Source organism: Cydia amplana, chromosome 6 (genome assembly GCF_948474715.1).
Source record: "Cydia amplana chromosome 6, ilCydAmpl1.1, whole genome shotgun sequence".
Taxonomy (NCBI): Eukaryota; Metazoa; Arthropoda; class Insecta; order Lepidoptera; family Tortricidae; genus Cydia; species Cydia amplana.
In genome coordinates, this window is record NC_086074.1 from 10,444,861 (window position 1) to 10,465,648 (window position 20,788).

The 20,788-nt window shown below is 38.0% G+C and overlaps 1 protein-coding gene across 1 annotated transcript in view; it reads left to right on the top strand.

Annotated features, from left to right (window-relative positions):
- The window catches only part of LOC134648848 (uncharacterized), a 146,467-nt gene that overhangs the window by 48,917 nt on the left and 76,762 nt on the right, over positions 1–20,788 (top strand). The window contains exons 16-26 of the mRNA XM_063503429.1: positions 26–736; positions 832–1,023; positions 1,384–1,566; positions 9,932–10,063; positions 10,144–10,864; positions 11,002–11,177; positions 11,401–12,312; positions 12,566–12,703; positions 13,913–14,686; positions 15,542–15,685; positions 15,919–15,990. Coding sequence (XP_063359499.1) covers positions 26–736; positions 832–1,023; positions 1,384–1,566; positions 9,932–10,063; positions 10,144–10,864; positions 11,002–11,177; positions 11,401–12,312; positions 12,566–12,703; positions 13,913–14,686; positions 15,542–15,685; positions 15,919–15,990 — 4,155 coding nt within the window. The remainder of the gene's footprint in view (positions 1–25; positions 737–831; positions 1,024–1,383; positions 1,567–9,931; positions 10,064–10,143; positions 10,865–11,001; positions 11,178–11,400; positions 12,313–12,565; positions 12,704–13,912; positions 14,687–15,541; positions 15,686–15,918; positions 15,991–20,788) is intronic.

The window sequence follows — 20,788 nt, forward strand, 5'->3', positions numbered from 1 at the left end:
TTTTTATTTTTATTATTTGTTGTAGGTTTATGTAAAAGTTCAAGGGAATGTTTAAGTGATCAGGTTTGTATTCAAGGAACATGTCGATTAACCTGCAACTCGAATAATACCTGCCCAGATTTTCAATTTTGCTTAAATAGAGTTTGCACAAAGGAAGTTCAGTGCATGGCCGACGATGATTGTGGTGAAGATGAAAAATGTTCTGTAAGCCGAAATGGAATTCCGCAATGTGTCAAAGTATGTGACGGACATCCATGTGGACGGCAAGCTAACTGTTTAGGTCAAGTTCATAAGCCCGTTTGCTCATGTAAAACTGGGTATTATGGAGATCCACAACAAAGTTGTAAAAGAAAACAATGTGATATTGATAATGACTGTACGGATGACAAATTGTGTGATAAGAATATGTGTAAAATAGCCTGTCTGATGAGTAACGACTGTGGAGACAATTCAGTTTGTTCATCTGAAAATCATAAAGGTGTATGTTATTGCCAACCCGGGTATACTGGCGATCCCTACAGAGGTTGCATGGAAATTAATTGGTGCGAATCTAATACTTGTGGGAGTGGAGCTGAATGTAAGAACACACGAAACAGTGCGCTATGCACATGTCCTACCGGAACAGTTGGCAATGCTTATGAGGAAGGATGTCGTAAAGCACAAGAATGCCGATATAATAGAGATTGCCCAGCTGCCGCTCGCTGTACTGTTACTGGTGCTATAAGCAAATGTACAGGTAAGTGTCAGGTATATGATCGAAAAAACAAATGCAAATTTTAATTTTCAGACTTAAAAAAGGTGCGAACTTATGGCGTTCATGTATTTTTTTAGATGCATGTGAAAACATAAAATGCGGAAAAAATTCAGAATGTGTTGCCGTTCGACATATGGGACAATGTAAATGTAGAACAGGGTATGTAGGAAATCCTAATCCTCCAAATGGATGTAGCCCTCGTGAAATTACATGCACTGGGAAAACAGACTGTCCTGATGACAAATATTGCCATAAAGCAATTTGTAAAGGTAAACACAATTTTGAGTCATATAATATATCTAATCGTATTCTAAAATATATATAAATCTAACCAAAGTATGTACAAATACATCTATATAGAAAGATTATAATACGATAATTTGAAATATTAGGTTTAGGTTTAAAGACATTTATTCTCATAAAGACAATACATCACTGACATGAGAACATATTAAAATACATATTTACATCTATTTTTTCGTCGTCGCAGCATAACACAATTAAAATAGGTAGGTACATATTTTATTAGGTTTAACTGAATAACACAGTTAACTACACGTTCAACTCGTTTTATATTATCGGTTTGTCTGCAATGACATGTTTAGCAAGTATAACATATTTGGTTGCAGCTCTCTGTCTTTTGGATGAAGAATGTGGTTCATCGGAGAAATGCATTACTGGTCAATGTTTGGATCCATGTCAGGTGGAAAAAAGCTGCGGTTTGAATGCTATCTGTCGCTCTGAAAATCACGTGGTGCAATGTAGCTGTCCACATGCATTTACCGGAAATCAAGATGTAGAATGTGTTCGAAGTGAGTTTTATATTTTAAAAACTGGCCAAGAGCATGTCGGGCCATGCTCAGTATATGGAACCGTAGTCACCCTTCCGACATAATAGGCTAAACTGGAGCTATTATTATAGAAGATTGTTAACAAAGGGATGAAATGGTGCTTGGTGCCTTTCACCCTAGTTAAACAATTTACTTTTCATATCGAATACCAGGAAAGCAAAATGGCTCCTAGAAGACTACGGCATCTTAAAAATAAGCCAAGAACATTTCGGACCATGTTCAGAGTAGGGTTCAGTATTTGTCGCTCTGTCACATATGAGGGATTTTTTAAACATAACATACCTATACAATATATGTACCTACAGTTAGCAAAATTGTTAGCCTAGTAGGGATACTAGGCTAACAATTTTGCTAAAATAAATTTAATAAAAATAAATTTTGCAATATGCATGGGAATGCATATACGTTTTCATATCTCCTATTCGGAAACTTCACCTTTCATAGCCTGATAGCCGGGTGGAAAATTGCATTTCCCATCCTAGGGTAGAAAGTAAAAAGTTTTTTTTTTAATTTGTACTTCGAGCAACGGCTCACAGCCATAAATGCCATATTATTCAGTTAAAAGCTCTAATATTCGCTTCCGCATTTTCAGACCAAGTATGACCAAGTATTATCGAAATTAAACGTCAATTGCATAGCATTATTAAAAAATTGTTGATAAATCATTATAAATGACGACGAATGTTTAAAATATTGCATTACATTCATTAATTCAGTTTCACTGTTTTTAAGGCGCGTAGACATAAAAGGCCGTTTCAGACACATCCCAATTTAAGATCGGATTGTCTATGGATTAAAATTTTTTTCCGATCAAATTAATTCCATACCTAATTCTCTTAACCGTCAAAATGTAACCTACATTTCTTGTGTTTGACTTTCCTCATAGTCGAAATGAAAAGCAGAGTGTTTAACTAAGTGAACAGAGTGTAACCATCTCACCCTCGAACTATTGGTGCTCTCATTTCGTTTGAGCGCCAAAATATCTCGGGTGATATGGTTCACTTTCCACCCTTCGATAACAATTTACTAATGCATTACATAGACAGCAGAGGTGAGGTTGTATTTAGTGTATGTATTTACATCTGAAACTTCCATCTAACTTTAGGCGCGGTCAACTTAGATAATAAACCGTGTTGTATTGAAATGAGTATTTTCAAATTACTGTACCTACCAACATTTTAGATTAGAAATAATGTAAAAATCTTTATCTACACACATGTCATTAGTGCTCTATAATGCGTTCAGAAACCGTAGGAAATGATAAGCTTTATTACAACCAATTTTACTATGAGAACTTTCTTATCTGTGGTAGTAGGAAAATTTGTACTTTAATGTACGAGTACATATGTAACGTTATAGATTTTTGTAAGGTTATGAGTTTAAATTTGGAACAGCAGCCAAAACTCAAGTGGGTCTCTATTCTAGTATCCATAGATATTAAAACAGTTATCGATACGAAACGTCAATTTAGTATGTTTTTTTAATTAAAACCGCACGATATTTGATCTCGAGTGACATGAGAATAGGGACTTCATTCTTTTGTCTAGGAATTAAAAAAACTACGGCATGTGACATGCGTGAAAAAAGTTTTCATTCGCCGCCATTTGACGTACAGTTTATCTTTTAGTTAGTTTTAAGTATGTGTTTAGATAAAGTAGTGTATGTAACTGTACATAATTATATTTCGTTCGTTTCATTCTTCAGATATAACATTTACCAGGTAGTCCTTTAAACCTACAGGCGACTTTTGCACTATATTAAGAGACAGTCATTTGACTATTGAACTGATTTTTAGTTCATTCATTCGTTCCCCTACCCTTCCCGTTCGTGCCACCATCATGGCTGCTCATTCTTTTTTCGTGCACGGCGACGAGCGCACGCGCCCTTTAGCTCCTCGGCTACGACATTATTACCAACAAAAATGTCGAAGCGGACAGCTAAAGACAAGTTAAAATATTACCGTGAAAAAATTAAACGCCTTGAAGATCATAAAAGACGATACAGGATCATTTATGATTCGTCTTCATCGGAAGATGAAGGTAAGTTGTTTGTTTTATTATTTAGTGTTAAGAAATGATTAAAATGAGCCGACATAGGGATTGACTGCGAGTCTCTAACTATGATCATATAACCATCGGGGTTGACCGCGAGTCTCCAACGATGCAAATAAGCAGAACAATGCGAGCAGTCTTCAGTAGATGCGCGTTACTCTGCGACACAAATATTTTCTCAACCTACCCCCAAGAGAAAATATTTTTCATTAAATGTAATAATCACTTCTTTTTTGTTTTAGATGTTGTAATGGAACAAAATCCAGATGGTTCCGTGCCGGCTCATGATCCTATTATACAGGAACTACAGCTAAACATCGAAAATCCCGTACCGGACCATAATAACGAGATTCCTGCACCTGAAAATCAGGCAGATTTACCCATGTTATCAGCTCAACCCGAGCTCGACCCGGACATGCTGCTGGCTCTCGGGGAATCGACCGAGGATACCCCCGAGTATGGCGATAAAATCCACGATAATTTATCGAAACTTTGGTTACCGTTACTCAAAAAAGGTATGACAAATGAAGCCAAAGATAAAATCCGAAAAGACTATTTGGTTCCCGACGACTGTCGATTGCTACAAGCACCAAAATTAAACGTGGAGATTTCAGCAGCCGTACCCGATATGGTCCGGAACCGAGACAAAAACCTGGCTGCAGCGCAGCAACAACTCGGCCACGGGATCGCTGCCGTCAACAGGGCCATGGATATTCTAATTAAATGTGTAGATTCCAACGGAATCGAAGCTATGAAACACCTCAGCAACGGCTGCCGTATTCTGTGTGACCTTCATGCGTCATCTACTCAAAGCCGCATAAAACTCATCACACCTAGTCTCGATAAGACGTTCTTGCAAGTTATTCAAGACACAGAACGTGATGATACCCTGTTCAGTAATAAATTGTCCGAGAAAATCAAGGCAGCGAAGACCATTGAAAAACAAGGTCTCCAAATCAAGAAAACGTCCCCAAAGAAACCCGCGCCTGCTCAGCCGTCGACAAGTCGAGCGTCGTACTCGGGAAACTGGTCAGCGCCCCCTCGTTACGCGTCGAACAGGGGGGGGCGGAGAGGTGCTCGCAGGCAGACGGATTACACCCGTCGGACGTTTCCAGCTCCACAACCGGCCAAGACACCCCCTGCGACCAAGACACGTGCCCAGGCACCGTAACGCAGGTACATGCCGGCCGAATAAGTCATTTTTATAACTGTTGGCTAAAAATAACATCGAACGACTTGGTTTTAGATTGGGTCAGATATGGCTACTCAATCCCATTTAACTCGGACGTAAAACAAACATTTGTTCCATCAAACACGGTCGAACAAAGTGAAGTAGCGGATATGAAATTAGCTATACAAAAGCTGTTAGATTTAGGAGCCATATCTGAGTGCCCTAAAGTCAAAAACCAATATATATCTAAGGTTTTTCTCGCCCCAAAACCTAACGGAGGAAAGCGTTTTATCCTAAATTTAAAAGGTCTCAATAAATTTATTGCTCCCTGTCATTTCAAGATGGAGGATTATCGCACGGCCTCAAAACTCATTCCTCAAAATGGTTTTTTAGCCTCAATAGATTTGACAGAAGCATATTTGCTTATACCTTATATAAATATAAATGACAAAGTACTTGAGATTTCAATTTAATAATCTGACATACGAATTTACATCAATGCCGTATGGTTTATCTGTAGCTCCTAGAGTATTCACAAAGATAATGAAAGAAGTGGTATCTAATTTGAGATCTCGAGGCTTTAAGTCTGTCATTTATTTGGACGATATTCTGTGCATAGGAAATACCTTTCAAGAATGTCTAAATAATGTTAAGGAAACTTTAAAGCTATTGCAATGTTTAGGATTTGTTATCAATTACGATAAGAGCTCCTTGCATCCGGAACAAACTTGTAAATTTTTAGGGTTTAACTTTCACACCCAAAATTTGACCATTGCCTTACCCGATGATAAACGAAATAAAATTGCACAATTGGTTCGCAAATTCTTAGGGCTGCCTAAATGTACCATTCGAGACTTTTCACAACTCATCGGAGTTTTAGTGTCAGCCTGTCCCGCTGTTAAATATAGTTGGGTTTATACGAAAACCTTAGAAAGGCTAAAATATCTCGAGTTATTAAAAAATAACGACAATTTTGATGCCAAAATGAAACCTTCTTGTTCCATATTGAACGATCTTAACTGGTGGTTAAACAATATTATAAAATCAAATAATTACATGAGATATCCTAGTTTTCAACTCGAAATTTACAGTGACGCATCCAACTCCGGTTGGGGTGCGGTTTGCGGGAAAAATACGGTTAATGGCATGTGGAAATCATCGGAACGGGACTCTCATATAAATTATTTGGAATTGCTGGCTGTTTACCTTGGATTAAAGAGCTTTGCAAAAAATATGACTAATTGTGCAATTTTGTTGCGAGTTGATAACACGACCGCCATAAGTTATATAAACCGCATGGGGGGCATACAGTTTCCACACCTAAACGATTTGTCTCGTACAATTTGGCAATGGTGCGAGAAGCGAAATATATTGATCTTCGCATCGTATATAAATACAAAAGAAAACATTGCGGATCCAGAGTCTAGAAAAATAGTTAACCCTGATACCGAATGGGAACTGTCAGACAGAGCGTTTGAATCTATAGTACAACGGTTTGGTAAACCAACAATAGATTTATTCGCTTCTCGTTCCAATGCCAAATGCCAAAAGTTCGTTTCATGGAAACCCGACCCAGATGCGATAGCGGTCGATGCATTTACGATTAACTGGGGTGAAAAATATTTCTACGCCTTTCCCCCTTTTTCGTTAATTTTAAAATGCCTTAGAAAGATCGTAGACGATCAAGCAAATGGAATCCTAGTGTTTCCTTATTGGCCATCGCAACCGTGGTTCCCCCTAATGCGGAGCCTCCTTAGTTCAGAGATAATGTTTCTCAACCCGAATAAAAACTTGCTTCATTCCCGTTACAGGGACTGCCATCCCCTACACAAGGGGCTTACCCTGGGGGTCGCGAAGCTCTGCAACAGTCCTTCAGTCGAAGAGGCTCCCCACCAGAGGCTATAACACTGATGTTGGCATCACTCTCCGACAAAACATTACAGCAATACGAAGTTACATATAAGCTCTGGTGGCAATTTTGCACCGTTAATTCTATTGAAATTTTAGATCCCCCGAAATCGTCAATATTGTCTTTTTTAACAGAACAATTTAATAAAAATTGTGCATACGGCACACTGAATAGTCACCGTTCAGCCTTATCCTTGTTATTGGGAGACAATGTCGGTTCGGACGATTGCGTGAAACGCCTCCTCAAAGGTGCGTACAAACAAAGACCGAACGGTCCCAAGTATAACCATACATGGGACCCTCAGGTTGTTTTAAACCGTGTTTCTCACTGGTATCCCAACACAAGCATAAGCCTGGAAAAACTGTCGAAAAAAATAGTGACATTACTGGCCATATGCACAGCGCATAGGGTTCAAACATTAGCGCTTATAAAAATCGAAAATATTGTTATTTCCCCAAACGGTGTCAAAATTGGAATTACTGACATAATCAAAACATCAGCTGCCGGACGAGAACAACCCGTTCTCATCCTTCCATATTTTAAAGATAACGTGTCTATATGCCCTGCTACAACTCTCAGAGATTATAATATTTTTGTAACAAAAAATAAGAGAGTTGATAGTATAGGAAATTTGTTATTGACATACAAACCTCCACATAGGCCTGCAACTTCTCAGACCATCAGCAGATGGATTAAAAATGTTTTGTCGGAAAGTGGCATTGACATTAGGACATTACAGTGTTTAGCGCACACAGTGCGCGCCACGCCGCCACGTCGGCCGCGAGCCGCGGCGGCGTCAGCGTCGACACTATCCGCCGCACGGCGGGCTGGACCGCGGCGTCCACGTCGTTTGCGCGGTTCTATAATAGGCCACTATCGGATGAAGGACTCTTTGCGAGATCTGTTTGCTTGCCGAGTACAAGTGACAATCCTTAGATATTAAGATTATTGATCATAATTAGATGATTTATTAATATGAATAAATGTTAATATTAGATGACGGACTAATAGGGTCACGTCAAAAGATTAAATAAAAATACGATTTTGTACCTATCTATAGTTTCATTCCACCAGCAAAACTTTAAGACTCTAAACATCTACCTGGTAAATGTTATATCTGAAGAATGAAACGAACGAAATATAATAGATGATCAAACGAACTTCTCGAGCGAAGTTCGATCACTATTATATGAGTAGTTTCATTCGAAGATATAATATCCCTCCCCACCCTAATATGACCCCAAATTTTAAAGTTTTGCATTTTCTCTAAAGATAATGAGCACTTGAGCAGCCATGATGGTGGAACGAACGGGAAGGGTAGGGGAACGAATGAATGAACTAAAAATCAGTTCAATAGTCAAATGACTGTCTCTTAATATAGTGCAAAAGTCGCCTGTAGGTTTAAAGGACTACCTGGCCCCAATTTCACCACGCCGACATTTGTCAGTGACATATGTCGGGTGACAATTGTCAAGTGACAGGTGACAAGTGACAACTTCGTAAACTGTTTTTGTATAGAAGTGCTTATAAACATGACAGGCATTTAGTTACAATTGTCCAATTGACAATGATTTGGTGAAACAAGAGTAGTTTTTATAAGTCGACATATTTGTCAATTTGTCGGTAATTCTTGACATGAGATCGGAGCTGTGTCAGGCTTGGGTGACAATTGTAGTGTTTTCGTTGTTAGCAAACCCCGTTATCATCGTTGCAGTTCATTGAAAATAAACGTTCGCAAAACTGTGTACCCTAAATTCGCCTTTAGGGTACAAATAAAAATCGCTTTAAATCGCTTTTAAATTCTTCTTAACTAGCATTAAATCATAATTCCATTATAAATTGTAATTGTTGCCTATGAAGGCGTTTAGTAATTCAACATTTAGGATTTGGAATAAGTCTCAATATAGTTTTCATAATAAAAAAAAATATATAATGCGAAGTTGGGGACCGGTAGCGAAATTAGGTATGTTTAGATAGGTATTGTAAGTTAAATTTCCGACATGATTGTAAAATTGTTATGGAATAAACTATCTTATCTTATCTTATCTTATTGTTTTTTTAATAATTTACTTGGGCGAAGTTGGGTACTAACAGTAAAGTTAGGGTTTTGGTTAGTTAGAAAATGAATCTCCGCGAAAGCAATAGTGGTGATATTCTTATACAAGGGAATATATAAAGTACGAATAGATTCCTACTTTGACGTCACTGACTTTGCATTTGCAGAAAAAAATACTTAAAACGAACAAAAAAATAATGCTTTGACGCCTTGTCAACAAATAATATAGGTATTGTAATTGTAATTGTAATTAGCCTTTATTATTGAAGCTGGTACATAACATATATTAATTTGATTTATCAACTTTAGCTTCAACTCGTCCTTTGACGTAGGCCTCCTCCATAGCTTTCCATTTGTTTCTTTCTTTTGCTGTTTGCATCCATTTACCTCCTATTCTTGTTAAATCATTCGACCATCTAAACTTTTGTGGGCCACTCTTTCTTTTATTATATCTAGGGCACCACTCTACAAGGTCTCTTGTCCACTTATCCAAGGTTTCTCTCATCATATAATGTAGGTATACGCTGCATTAAATGGGGTCGGGACACAGATGGGATCTCAATCAATATCATGTTAGTGATGACAACACGGCACATCGAAAGCAATTAACGATCTGTGAAGAATTGACAAATATGTCGACTAGTAAACATTACCCTTGTTTCACAAAATAATTGTCATTAAATTTAAGATGGACAATTGTACTAAACTACCTGTCATGTTTATATGAAGTTCTATACAAAACAATTTACGAAATTGTCATCTGTCACCTGTCACTTGACAATTGTCACACGACATATGTCACTGACAAATGTCGGCGTGGTGAAACAAAGGTCTGTCATTTTTTTGACAATTGTCGTACCTGTCAGCTTGGTGAAATAGGGGCCTGGTAAATGTTATATCTTCGAATGAAACGACTCATATAATAGTGATCGAACTTTGCTCGAGAAGTTCGTTTGATCATCGATTAGGCATTAAAACACTCGTGTGATCCTTTTAAGAAACTCACTAACGTTCGTTTCTTAAACCCACACTCGTATTTTAATGCCTCTCATTATGTAGCAGTCACATAAACTACTATAATCAGAATACAAAATTGCTACATTAAAAGATATGAAACTTTATTAAATATATTTTTTCAGTTCCCCGTTTATGTGGTGGCGCTGGAGAATGTGAAAATGGTCATATGTGTCATGATTCAATGTGCGTTCCTCGATGTAAAGTGGATGAAGAATGTGCACTTAATGAACGGTGTTCCAAAGGAGCTTGTTTGTGTAAGTGCATACATTTGTATTTAATTGTTGCGTGTAGGCACCTCTGGGATCCGTTCACTAATGATACCTGTTTTTTTCAGTAACGTGCAGAGTCGATAATGACTGCTTCTTAGGACACATATGCTTAGAAAACACTTGTCAATACGGATGCAGGCATGACGAAGATTGTGGTCCTGATGAAATTTGCAAAAACAATTTTTGTGAAAACCCATGTGCCAGTAACATAAATCCATGCGGACCCAATGCACTTTGCTCTGCAGTGGACAGGAAAGCACTCTGTTCGTGTCCTGACGGTCTTATACCAAACCCAACACCCAATATAGCATGCGTGCGAACGCCCACATTACAGTGCCGCATGCATACAGATTGTTCTGCTGGTTGGAGGTGCGAGGACGACCGTTGCCGGCCGGCTTGTACGCTTGACGGCTCTGAGTGCCTGCAGGGCGAACGGTGTGACGCCGGGGTGTGCCGTTACGCGTGTACTTCCGACGAGCAATGCTCAGACGACGAAGTATGTGATGGCCGCTTGTGCGTAACAGGGTGTAAAACAGATTCTCACTGCGCAAACAATCTTGCGTGCATATCAGGACAATGTAGTGATCCATGCACTGAACCAGCTACATGCGGTTCGAACGCTTTATGCACAACTAAAGATCATCGCCCTGTTTGTAGTTGTCCATCAGCATTAGTTGGAGACCCAAGAACGGTTTGTAGGAGAGAAATGACTCCTTGTGATCGAAATAAAAATTGTGCAGATGGATTTAGCTGTTACGGCGACACTTGTCATCCATCTTGTAGAAGGTAAGAATTTAGAATTGTACACATTGAGACATTGTCAAACAGTATTAATAGTAGTCGTAGCCATATTTATTTATTAGCTTATAAAACGGATATCAACATTGTTATGTATTATTAATATAACAACAACAATTTTTCAGTGACGTCATATGTTTATCTAACGAAAAGTGCATTCGGGGAATATGCCGAGTTGTATGCAATAGTGACGAAGCGTGTAGCGATGGACAAATTTGTGAAAACAGAATTTGTAAACAAGGCTGCAGAGATGACAACGCTTGTGATGAATCTCAAGCCTGTTTCAACGGCCAATGTAAAGGTATGATACATTCGTAAATACATATATAGTAAAAATTCAGTTACATAAACTGTTGATAAATCAAAACATTTTAATATAAATATGTTACATACCTATTGATTTTTCCTTTTATTATTGCGAGACTTAACTGGGACTAGCTGTATAGAAAAGTGGATACTTAGGTCAAATTAAACCACCGACTATGCCACATTCTAACTACTGTTATATTTTAATACTGTTTTAGATCCATGCAAGGAAAGCCGTTTATGTGGCATTTGTTCAGAGTGCAATGTTTTAAATCATCGAGCACAATGTAGTTGCTCCAGAAATTTCACCGGTAATCCTTTGGTGGAATGTAAAAGAAAACAAGTGCAGTGTGATGGATATTGTCCATGCGATGACAGTGGATATTGTATATCCCTATGCGATGATAATTTGGATTGTTCATGTGGAGAAAAATGTGTTGACGGCGGTTGTCGATCATTATGCTCATCGAAAAACAAATGTCCTCAAAGACAGATATGCGTTAAAGGTGCATGCATTGCTGGGTGCAACAATGACAGAGATTGTGGAGATGACATGTTATGTTCTGCAAAACTTTGTCAGCCGGCTTGCCAAGAAAAGTCTTGTGGGAAAAATGCAGTTTGTTTACCGACCCACCATCGAGCCGTATGTAATTGCCCTAGCGGATTTTCAGGTGATCCATTAAGCGAGTGTAATGCTTACGAGTGTCAGCACGACGAAGAATGTGGTGCCGATGAAGTATGCCTGGAAGAAGGAAAATGTAAAAATGTATGCGTAGGCGCATGCGGAATCAATGCTATCTGTCGTGCAATGAACAGATTACCACAGTGCTCTTGTCCGCCAAATTATTTAGGGAACCCTAAATTTGAATGTTCTAAGCCAGCAGCCGGCAGCTGCTTGCGCAATCCTTGCGGAATAAATGCTCGTTGCCGGGATTTGGACGATGGTAGTTACGAGTGTACATGCCCGCCAAACTGCGCTGGTGACCCACAAAAACAGTGCTTCTGTGGTGCTATGGAGCCCTGCGCATACAAAGCGTGTGGGACGAATGCGCAGTGTCGTATTGGGCATAATAAGGAAGCTCAATGTTACTGCCCACGCAACTACCCTAACGGTGACCCAAATATAGAATGTAAGTAACTGGGCTCAAATCAATCATTTGCTGAATTCTATTATGTGATGAGAGATGAGAGAAATGATGTTTGATGGTTTTAATAAGTATTAAGAAAAGTCAGAAGTGAGTCAGTAGCTATTATTTGATTGAATTTAGATTAATGACAGTGTGCTAAATTTTTAAAGAAGTTTCAACTTACTAATCGACGTGTGAAATAACCAATATAATTGGAAAACTAACAACATTTTAAGACTTTAAAATACTTTTACAGGTTCTCAAGAGCGTAGTGTAGTTGACTGTCGAACAACTGGTTGCGGAATCAACGGAGAATGTTTGAGAGAAGGAGCAGAGTTTGTTTGCCATTGTATTCCTGGCACGGAAGGACAAGCAGATATTGAATGCCATACTAGTGAGTAAATACCTATTGACAGAACATGAGTTAAGATCACTTGTATAAATGCACGACAAAGACATTCGTCATCAAAAGCATAATGCAAAAGTAAATATGCTATTGTATCTCACTTGACAGATACGGCCAATTAGAATATTGATATTTTTGAATATTGCCTGCTCAACAGGTAAATGTGGGTAGATTTTTGTTAGCGTTCAAATTAAAAGATACTATAATTTAGAGAATCACCCCACACCACGTATGTAAATACAATGGTTTTTGGGCAATATATATGCATTCAAATTTGGGTGTCAAAGGATGTGGATTGTGGAGAATCATATATTAGATAATAAAAACAATTCTTTATTATACACAACGACACGCGTAACGATACTCGTAATCGCGTAAAATTAAGTTTTAAATTTACCTCCACAGTTTCGAGGACAGCGTTGTCCGCGTGGTCTTGGAGTAGATTGGCTAAAGTTGACATTAACATCTTCTAGGCGCGCGAGTTTTTCGAACTACCCGCACTTGATCTCGTTTATTAACTTGAACGTTTTGCACACTGGGGATGTCACCGGATCGACAACCTACCACCTACTAACTTGTACGCAAAACGTTCAAGTTAATAAACAAGACCAAGTGCGGGTAGTTCGAAAAACTCGCGTGCCTAGAAGATGTTGATGTCAACTTTAGCCAGTCTTCTCCCAGACCACGCGAACAACGCCGTCCTGGAAACTTCGGAGGTTAACTTTAAAACTTAATTTTACGCGATTAAGCCCCGTCGTTGTGAATAATAATGAGTAAAAATCGTGAAAGTTTAAATCAGTGTAAAGCAATTCTTACTTTCCGTAAAATAATTACATCTTTAGATACCCCGATTGTAAAGAAGATATTCGATTATTATACTAAAGATACGATTAACACCCAAGTAGAAAACCTACACACGTTTGGTTAAAGTGGATGGATGATACAATCTGTAATTACTGTAACATGTTGTCTTAGTGGAAGCATTCTCACCGTTCGTGCTTGAATTATCAAACAGTCGGTAACATTTTGTTCGGCTTCATGTACATATCGCTTGTATTATAATATACCGTTGTATACATATCTCTCGTCATAAACTATCAGTTTCGAAAAGCATGCACTGTCTCGTGAGAAAGTTTCCTCTTCGCGGCTGAAGGTACCGCTCTTTCGACTTTGCTTCCTTCTTTCACATCTTCCTAGGTATCGAATGTACGAGCGATAAGGAGTGTCCACTGGACAAGGCCTGCCTGAGCTTGCATTGCGTGGACCCTTGCACTGTTCGCGGCGCGTGTGGTGAAGATGCGCTGTGTGAGTCGGTGGCGCACCGGCCGCAATGCTCGTGCCCACAGTGTTACGTAGGGCAGCCACGCGTGGCCTGTCGGCCCGATCCAGCCTGCACACCATCATCAGAGCCAAACTCTACATTCACATGTTCTCCAACTAAGTCTTGCCCGCCTCGATTGGCATGCGACTTTGATGCAGGCCAGTGCCGAAATCCATGCCTGAACTACCAAAACTGTCGTAGAAACCAAAAGTGTGAAGTTAGAAATCACGAACCCGTTTGCGTTTGCCGCAATGGATTTGCATTAAATGATAAGGGAGAATTAACTTGCGCACCGGAAGATGCAGAATGTACACGGGACGAACAATGTCCTTCTAATGCGGCATGTCGTAATTCCAAGTGTGTGAATCCCTGCTTGGCGTCAAAGGAACCCATGTGTCCAAAGGGAAAACAATGCGAAGTCGTGGAGCACAACGCTATCTGCGTGTGCATCGAAGACTGTCACACCGCAGTATCAATATGTTTACGAGACAATGGGTGTCCGCAAAACTTGGCGTGCAGAGACTTCGAATGCAGAGACCCTTGTAAAGGCGCTTGCGGTGGTGCTCCATGTTCAGTAGAAGACCACCATCCAGTTTGCAAGTTCTGTCCTAAAGGATTCACACACGATCAAAATCATGGCTGCATTAAAGGTAATTGATAGAGCTGCAATTTTAAATACTATTTAGTGAATCTTAGTTTATTAGCATCTTGTACCAATCTTAATAATCTTTTTTTCTTCATATTGCAGGAAATGTTGATAGTTATACTTTATGATTTCATGCGAGCTCTTTGTCTATTTCTTTCCTTTTTCTAGCATGTTTCTTGTTATTGTTTTTTCCACAGTTTGAACTTCTTCTGTATCAGGTAGTTTTCAAGCACGATAAACATATTTGTGTAAATATACATAGACATACATTTATCATATTGAAAATAACTTCCACTTAAACATTATGGTGATGGTTGTGCATGCATATACTTACCATATACTAAGCTTTGGTTACAAAATGAAAATGCGTAAAGCTGCCACGAGACAGAGTGTGCAATAATATTTTAACTTTACCGCTTAATTACGTGCTGTTATTTGAAACCCTGTTTTAAAATGATATATTTAATTATTATAATCTGTTCGAAAGGTTTGAATAACCCAATACAACATTGGTTATTAAACTTTGATAATTCGATATATTCTATTAAAGCAGGGAATACTCGCATTGTATTGCCGTGAGTTTTATTTAATATAGTGAAATATTTAGAGTGTGCAATAAAATAATATGTTAGTAAGAGTTCGACTTCAAATTCTAATCACATACAATCTCTCTTTTTGGGATAAAATTGATGTCTACGTTCCCCTTCAGATTTTTTAAAGCAAGCATTAGTATTTTTTTATTAAATGTTTCGATTCAACTTATATTTCATTACTCAGACAGTATCAGTAAGTTCAATAACTGCCCCAGAAAATTTAAGCCCGTTAAAATCATAATTAACCAGCATTTCGGTGTGCACAGCGTTAGAATGCACTTCGGATGAACAATGCGCGCCGAATCTGGCGTGTGCAGGTGGGCGCTGTGTCAGCCCGTGCGAGCGTGGCGGTCCTTGCGCCTCTGGCCAACACTGCGCCGTTTCCAACCATCAACCCGTCTGCTCTAGAGGTAATTCATGCACAATATTCATTATTTTTATTAACTCATTCACTGCCAGCAACCCGCGAAGCGGGCACTCAGACCGTAGTCGCTTTTCCCTACATACGGGTTTTCACATATTATCAGCTACACTCGTAGCGCGTAGCACGTGCTGGTACTGAATATGTCAAAAATAATAATATATTTATGTTGTAAGAGAGTTTTTTTGCAGGTAATAAGTAATTATTGTTTTTTTTTGCTAGGGCCTGTTACAAATTGTGCACACTGTCGTCCAGGAGTACCTTGCGACCCATTTTCAGGGGCCTGCATGGAAAGTAAGTACCTACTAAATATAACAAGGTGTAATATAAACAACTGAAAATTATAAAACAAAAAAAAAACATCATTATAGCTTTAACTAAATTAATTATATAATAAGACTACCATCTATTCATCCATATTATGTACATGCCATTAGAAACAATTGACGTATCGTGGACTCCTATAATGCTAGCAGGTCTACGGCTGTTCTTAGTAGCTATGTGAATAGCAAAACTAACTCCAGATGAACTGGTAATTGCTATAACTTCAACGTACCTACATTTGTCCGATAAAACGCCACAAAGTTCTGGCTACATTACCTCGGCAGACCCAGTGAGGATTTCGAGACTTTGGGGTAGTTATATTTCATAGGATCTGATAATTAGTTTCTCTATCAATTACTAAATGTATAATTGACCTTAGCGTGTGCCTGTTTAAGCGACTTGGTTACTAATTACGATACATTACATACATTTGTTTATGACTATTTTGTGTGTGAATTAATATTAAAGTGAATTCCTACCAAATCTGGCTTATAACTTTAACTACTGAAGTACTAAATTTTTGTCACTTATACCTGGCACACGTAATTGACTCACTATTCTTTTATATTTCCTCTTGTGGTTGGGTTTGGCTTTATATCGCATGACTCCCTGACGTCTATTTTTTCTTTTCTATTCTCGCTTTTCCTTCTATCTGACACATCTCACAAAATAATAATCATTATCTACATACATGTAATACATAAAAAAATGTAATGTAGCTTTTGTTAATACACGATTTTAAATGAATAATACTAACTATTTTATTGTTGCGTTCCTATTAACAGATGTTCCGCCTAAAAATGACCCACTAACTGAAATATTCCTCGATACAACCACGGAAACCATAAATCTGGGAACAGAAGGCGAAACTGATGTAACTGACACAACTAAAATGTCTCCCGACTATTTGAATATTACTGACACAACTACTATATTGAACTTTAACTCATTTGACGTTACATCCACAACTTACCATTCAGATGAAATGAAGGTCATATCAACTATCGATTCGCACATCCCTACTGTAGAATACAGAGAGTCTAGTGTCAAAATTGAATCATTCACAGAAACCCCCACCATTAAAACTACCGTTAGTTCTTTACAAACTATGACGGATAGCGTAGAGACAACATTTTCTACGGACACAATAAGTGATATTAACACTCCAAGTGGTATGCAGATCACTGAAACTAAATCAACTGGAACTAATACTACCCCTGAAAGTTCTGGATATTCTTCGTCAACAGAGTTTGCAACTACGGATAATAATATTAAATTAGGAACTCGTCAACAAGATGACAGTGTAACAGAAATGACTGCCCTTTTTACCGAAACTATACGCAATTATTCATCTACTTTAGATTCTGATCAACTAGTAGAAAGTAGTAGTACTGTCCATTTTGAAAGTACGGTGAAGCCAACAGTCAACTATACAACAAAAAGTTCAACAGCAACGCCTAACGAAAATAAAAATACAAAAACACCAGATAATCAAAGACAATTAGGAAGCAATTTCACTGACACCGCAAACAGTATGTACAATGTAACAATTAAACATAGGGACAGGCCAGAATTCCCTGTTATGATTTTAGATAATAATTCAACAATTACAAGTATAGCAAGGGAAACTGATGGAGAAACAGACAGCGTTCCTACAGAAAATACAAACGCATTTGCCACTAATCAAGATGAAGATAACACCTTAAATAGTCTGAGTACATATTCTACGGCTACTACAACAATTTTAGGGGTTACTAATAAGGATTCGTCTACTTCCCATGAAGACATGAAAGAAATATTTGATTCAACAACTAAAACCGAGGTAACTACGGATTTAGCAACTCAAACACAGTATACAGAAATATCCCTAGAAGACAAAAAAAGTGCAGTTACTGGAAATACAGTAAACCCTATGACTGTCTCTAGTGAAATTCCATACACGCAGAATATGGAAATAACTTCATTTACTACTGAGTCCTATAAAACTTTAAGTACTGAAGTCCAATCTCCACAAGGAAACGATGACGAAGACACAGAAGGAAATACTGTTACAACACCACTTAATAAAAATGTTAATGAAACCAAAAAAACAGATGCTTTACCTAAAGTCACCACCAACACAGTTATTGAAAATATGCAATATTCAACTGTTGAATCAGGTTTTGCAACAGTTACTGAAACATCATTTTCTTTATTTTCATCCGGGCCAACGCAGACTACAAACACAGAAACTGATTCTGTAACAGAGCCTTATACTGGCCTAGTAGGTAACATTTCAACAAGCACCGGTACAAGTGAACTTAGTAATACCCATGACATGACATCGAATGATCTATTAACTACAGTGTCATTTGAATCGTATGATTCAACCGTGGATCAACAAACTACCAGTCAAACTTTGCACACAGAATCTTTGGAAATAAATTCACAAGCGTCCGATATAAGTGAAACTACAACACTTCACTCATCAAGTATTACTGAATCGCATACTGAATTTGACTCGACAAAACGTTCAACTTATTCAGCACAAAATAAAATCACAGATTTTTCTCCCGTAATCACCAATATGATTAATGAAGACATGCAACATTCAACTGAAAAAGGAACAGTTGAGACAGTTTCTGAAGCATCCACAACTGTAAAAACTGCTTTATATAAATCACCTGAATCATTTGAATCGTCAACTACAAATACAAACGCCAAAATAACTGACCCTTATCACTCAATAGGTTCGGATAACTTCACAATAATGGGTTATAACTCTGTAACAGAGCCATTCACAAAGCCAATAGATGAAATTCCTTATAGCAACGAAACAAGTGGATTTAGCGAAACTGATAAGGAACCGAATGATCATATGATTACAGCTACATATAAACCATATGACACAACAGTGGAAAAACAAACAACCAGTAAAAATTTACACATACAATCTTTGTCAACAGATTCAGAAGCATTTGATACAAAGGAAACTACAACAAGTCACTCATTAAGCACTACCGACTTGTATAACGAATTGGATTCGACTAAACATTCAACTCATCTAGAAGACTTATATATTAGTAAAACCACTAAATCTAGTTTTGCAGAAACTGATTTTCCGATAACTACTGAAGACAATGAATCGCGTGCGACTTTAACAGATACAACAACATACTTACCCGATACACAACCTTCATATTCCACTGAATCATCGACGAATTCAGAAGCGTTAGATACAACATATACATTTACGGAACAAGCGATAACTAAATTACTAGACATATCTGAAACTAAAACTACAGATCAATTAACATTTTCAACGACAACCGGTATGGAGGGGACGACTAGTATTTCGGCAGATTTTAGTAGTATTAGGGACATTTCAGATAAAAAATCAGTCAATACGGAAGCGTACTCAGATATCTCACATATAGTTAAAACTACCGCAACTGATTATACAACCAAAAGTGAACATTTAACGTCAGAAAACAATTTGTACACGCCTATGGGACGAACAAATGAAATTTCCCATATAACTTCTTTGAACGATATCACTGAATCTCTTTCAATCAATACAGACACAGAGGAACTTACGATATCAACTATGTCTATGGAATCGAATAGTGACAGCACAACAAAATCATATTCGACAGAAACATATCCTACGCGATTAATTACACCAAAAGTAACAAATAACATACCACAATCAACCAGCCCCGATGCAGTCATGACAAATCCTACACAAAGCACTGTGGAAGATTCTGTAGATGTTTCCTATATTAATAAAACATCAATAAGTTTAACTATTGACGATAAGCAATCTATAACCACTTCTGTTACGCATGACTACACAACCGAATTACCAAAAAAAAGTGTTACAGATGAAACCTACACAGAAGGTATAATATATAGCGATTCAGACACGGAAACTTTAACAGAAACCACGACGGTTACAACGCACGACGGTATAACGAATAAAAACCTAGTAATTAATACATCAACTGAGAATTATTATACATCTACCAGTGATGATGTCGATAAATTGACAACATCTGATAGTCATTCCAAATTACCAACGACGAAAACTATACCAATTCACGTAATTAATACGAAATCTTGGGAACAAGATACTACAAATATCTATGACTTGCCAGAGACAACGACGGTACTGAATAAATATACAAAAATAGAGGAAGAACATACAACTAATACTATAAGGGTTCACGCATCTACCAGCTCTGACCAACTCATAAAAACTTCGGAAACTGAGACAGTACCCACAACGGATAATACGTTTCCCGAGGGCATAACTGATGAATATGTGCCTGATGACTTGTCGACCGAGAATTCTTATGGAGTTCACACCTCCTCCAACGATGATGATTATATCACAAATAATGATAATTTGGCATCACATGATACTGATTTTTCGACTGAAAACACTACCTTAATTTACGCAAATAAAACGGACTACACTAGCTCTTGGGAGGGAACTACTACAAATGCTTATAATATAACCGAAACAACGCGGGAATTAAAAATCGAGCTAACAACTGAAACTAATACAGTGACTGAACTAACGGGTAACACATATACAAGCCCCTCACACTCAACAACTCCCAACGCTAATCTATCATCACGTAGAAAAGATGTAGACATACTAGCCTGGACTGACTCGACTCCATATACTGACATGACTTCTACGGAAACAGCGTATCCGAATAATGGTTCTTACAACGTAACTAGCTGTAAAGTGAACTCGAACTGCTCTACGGACAAAACCTGC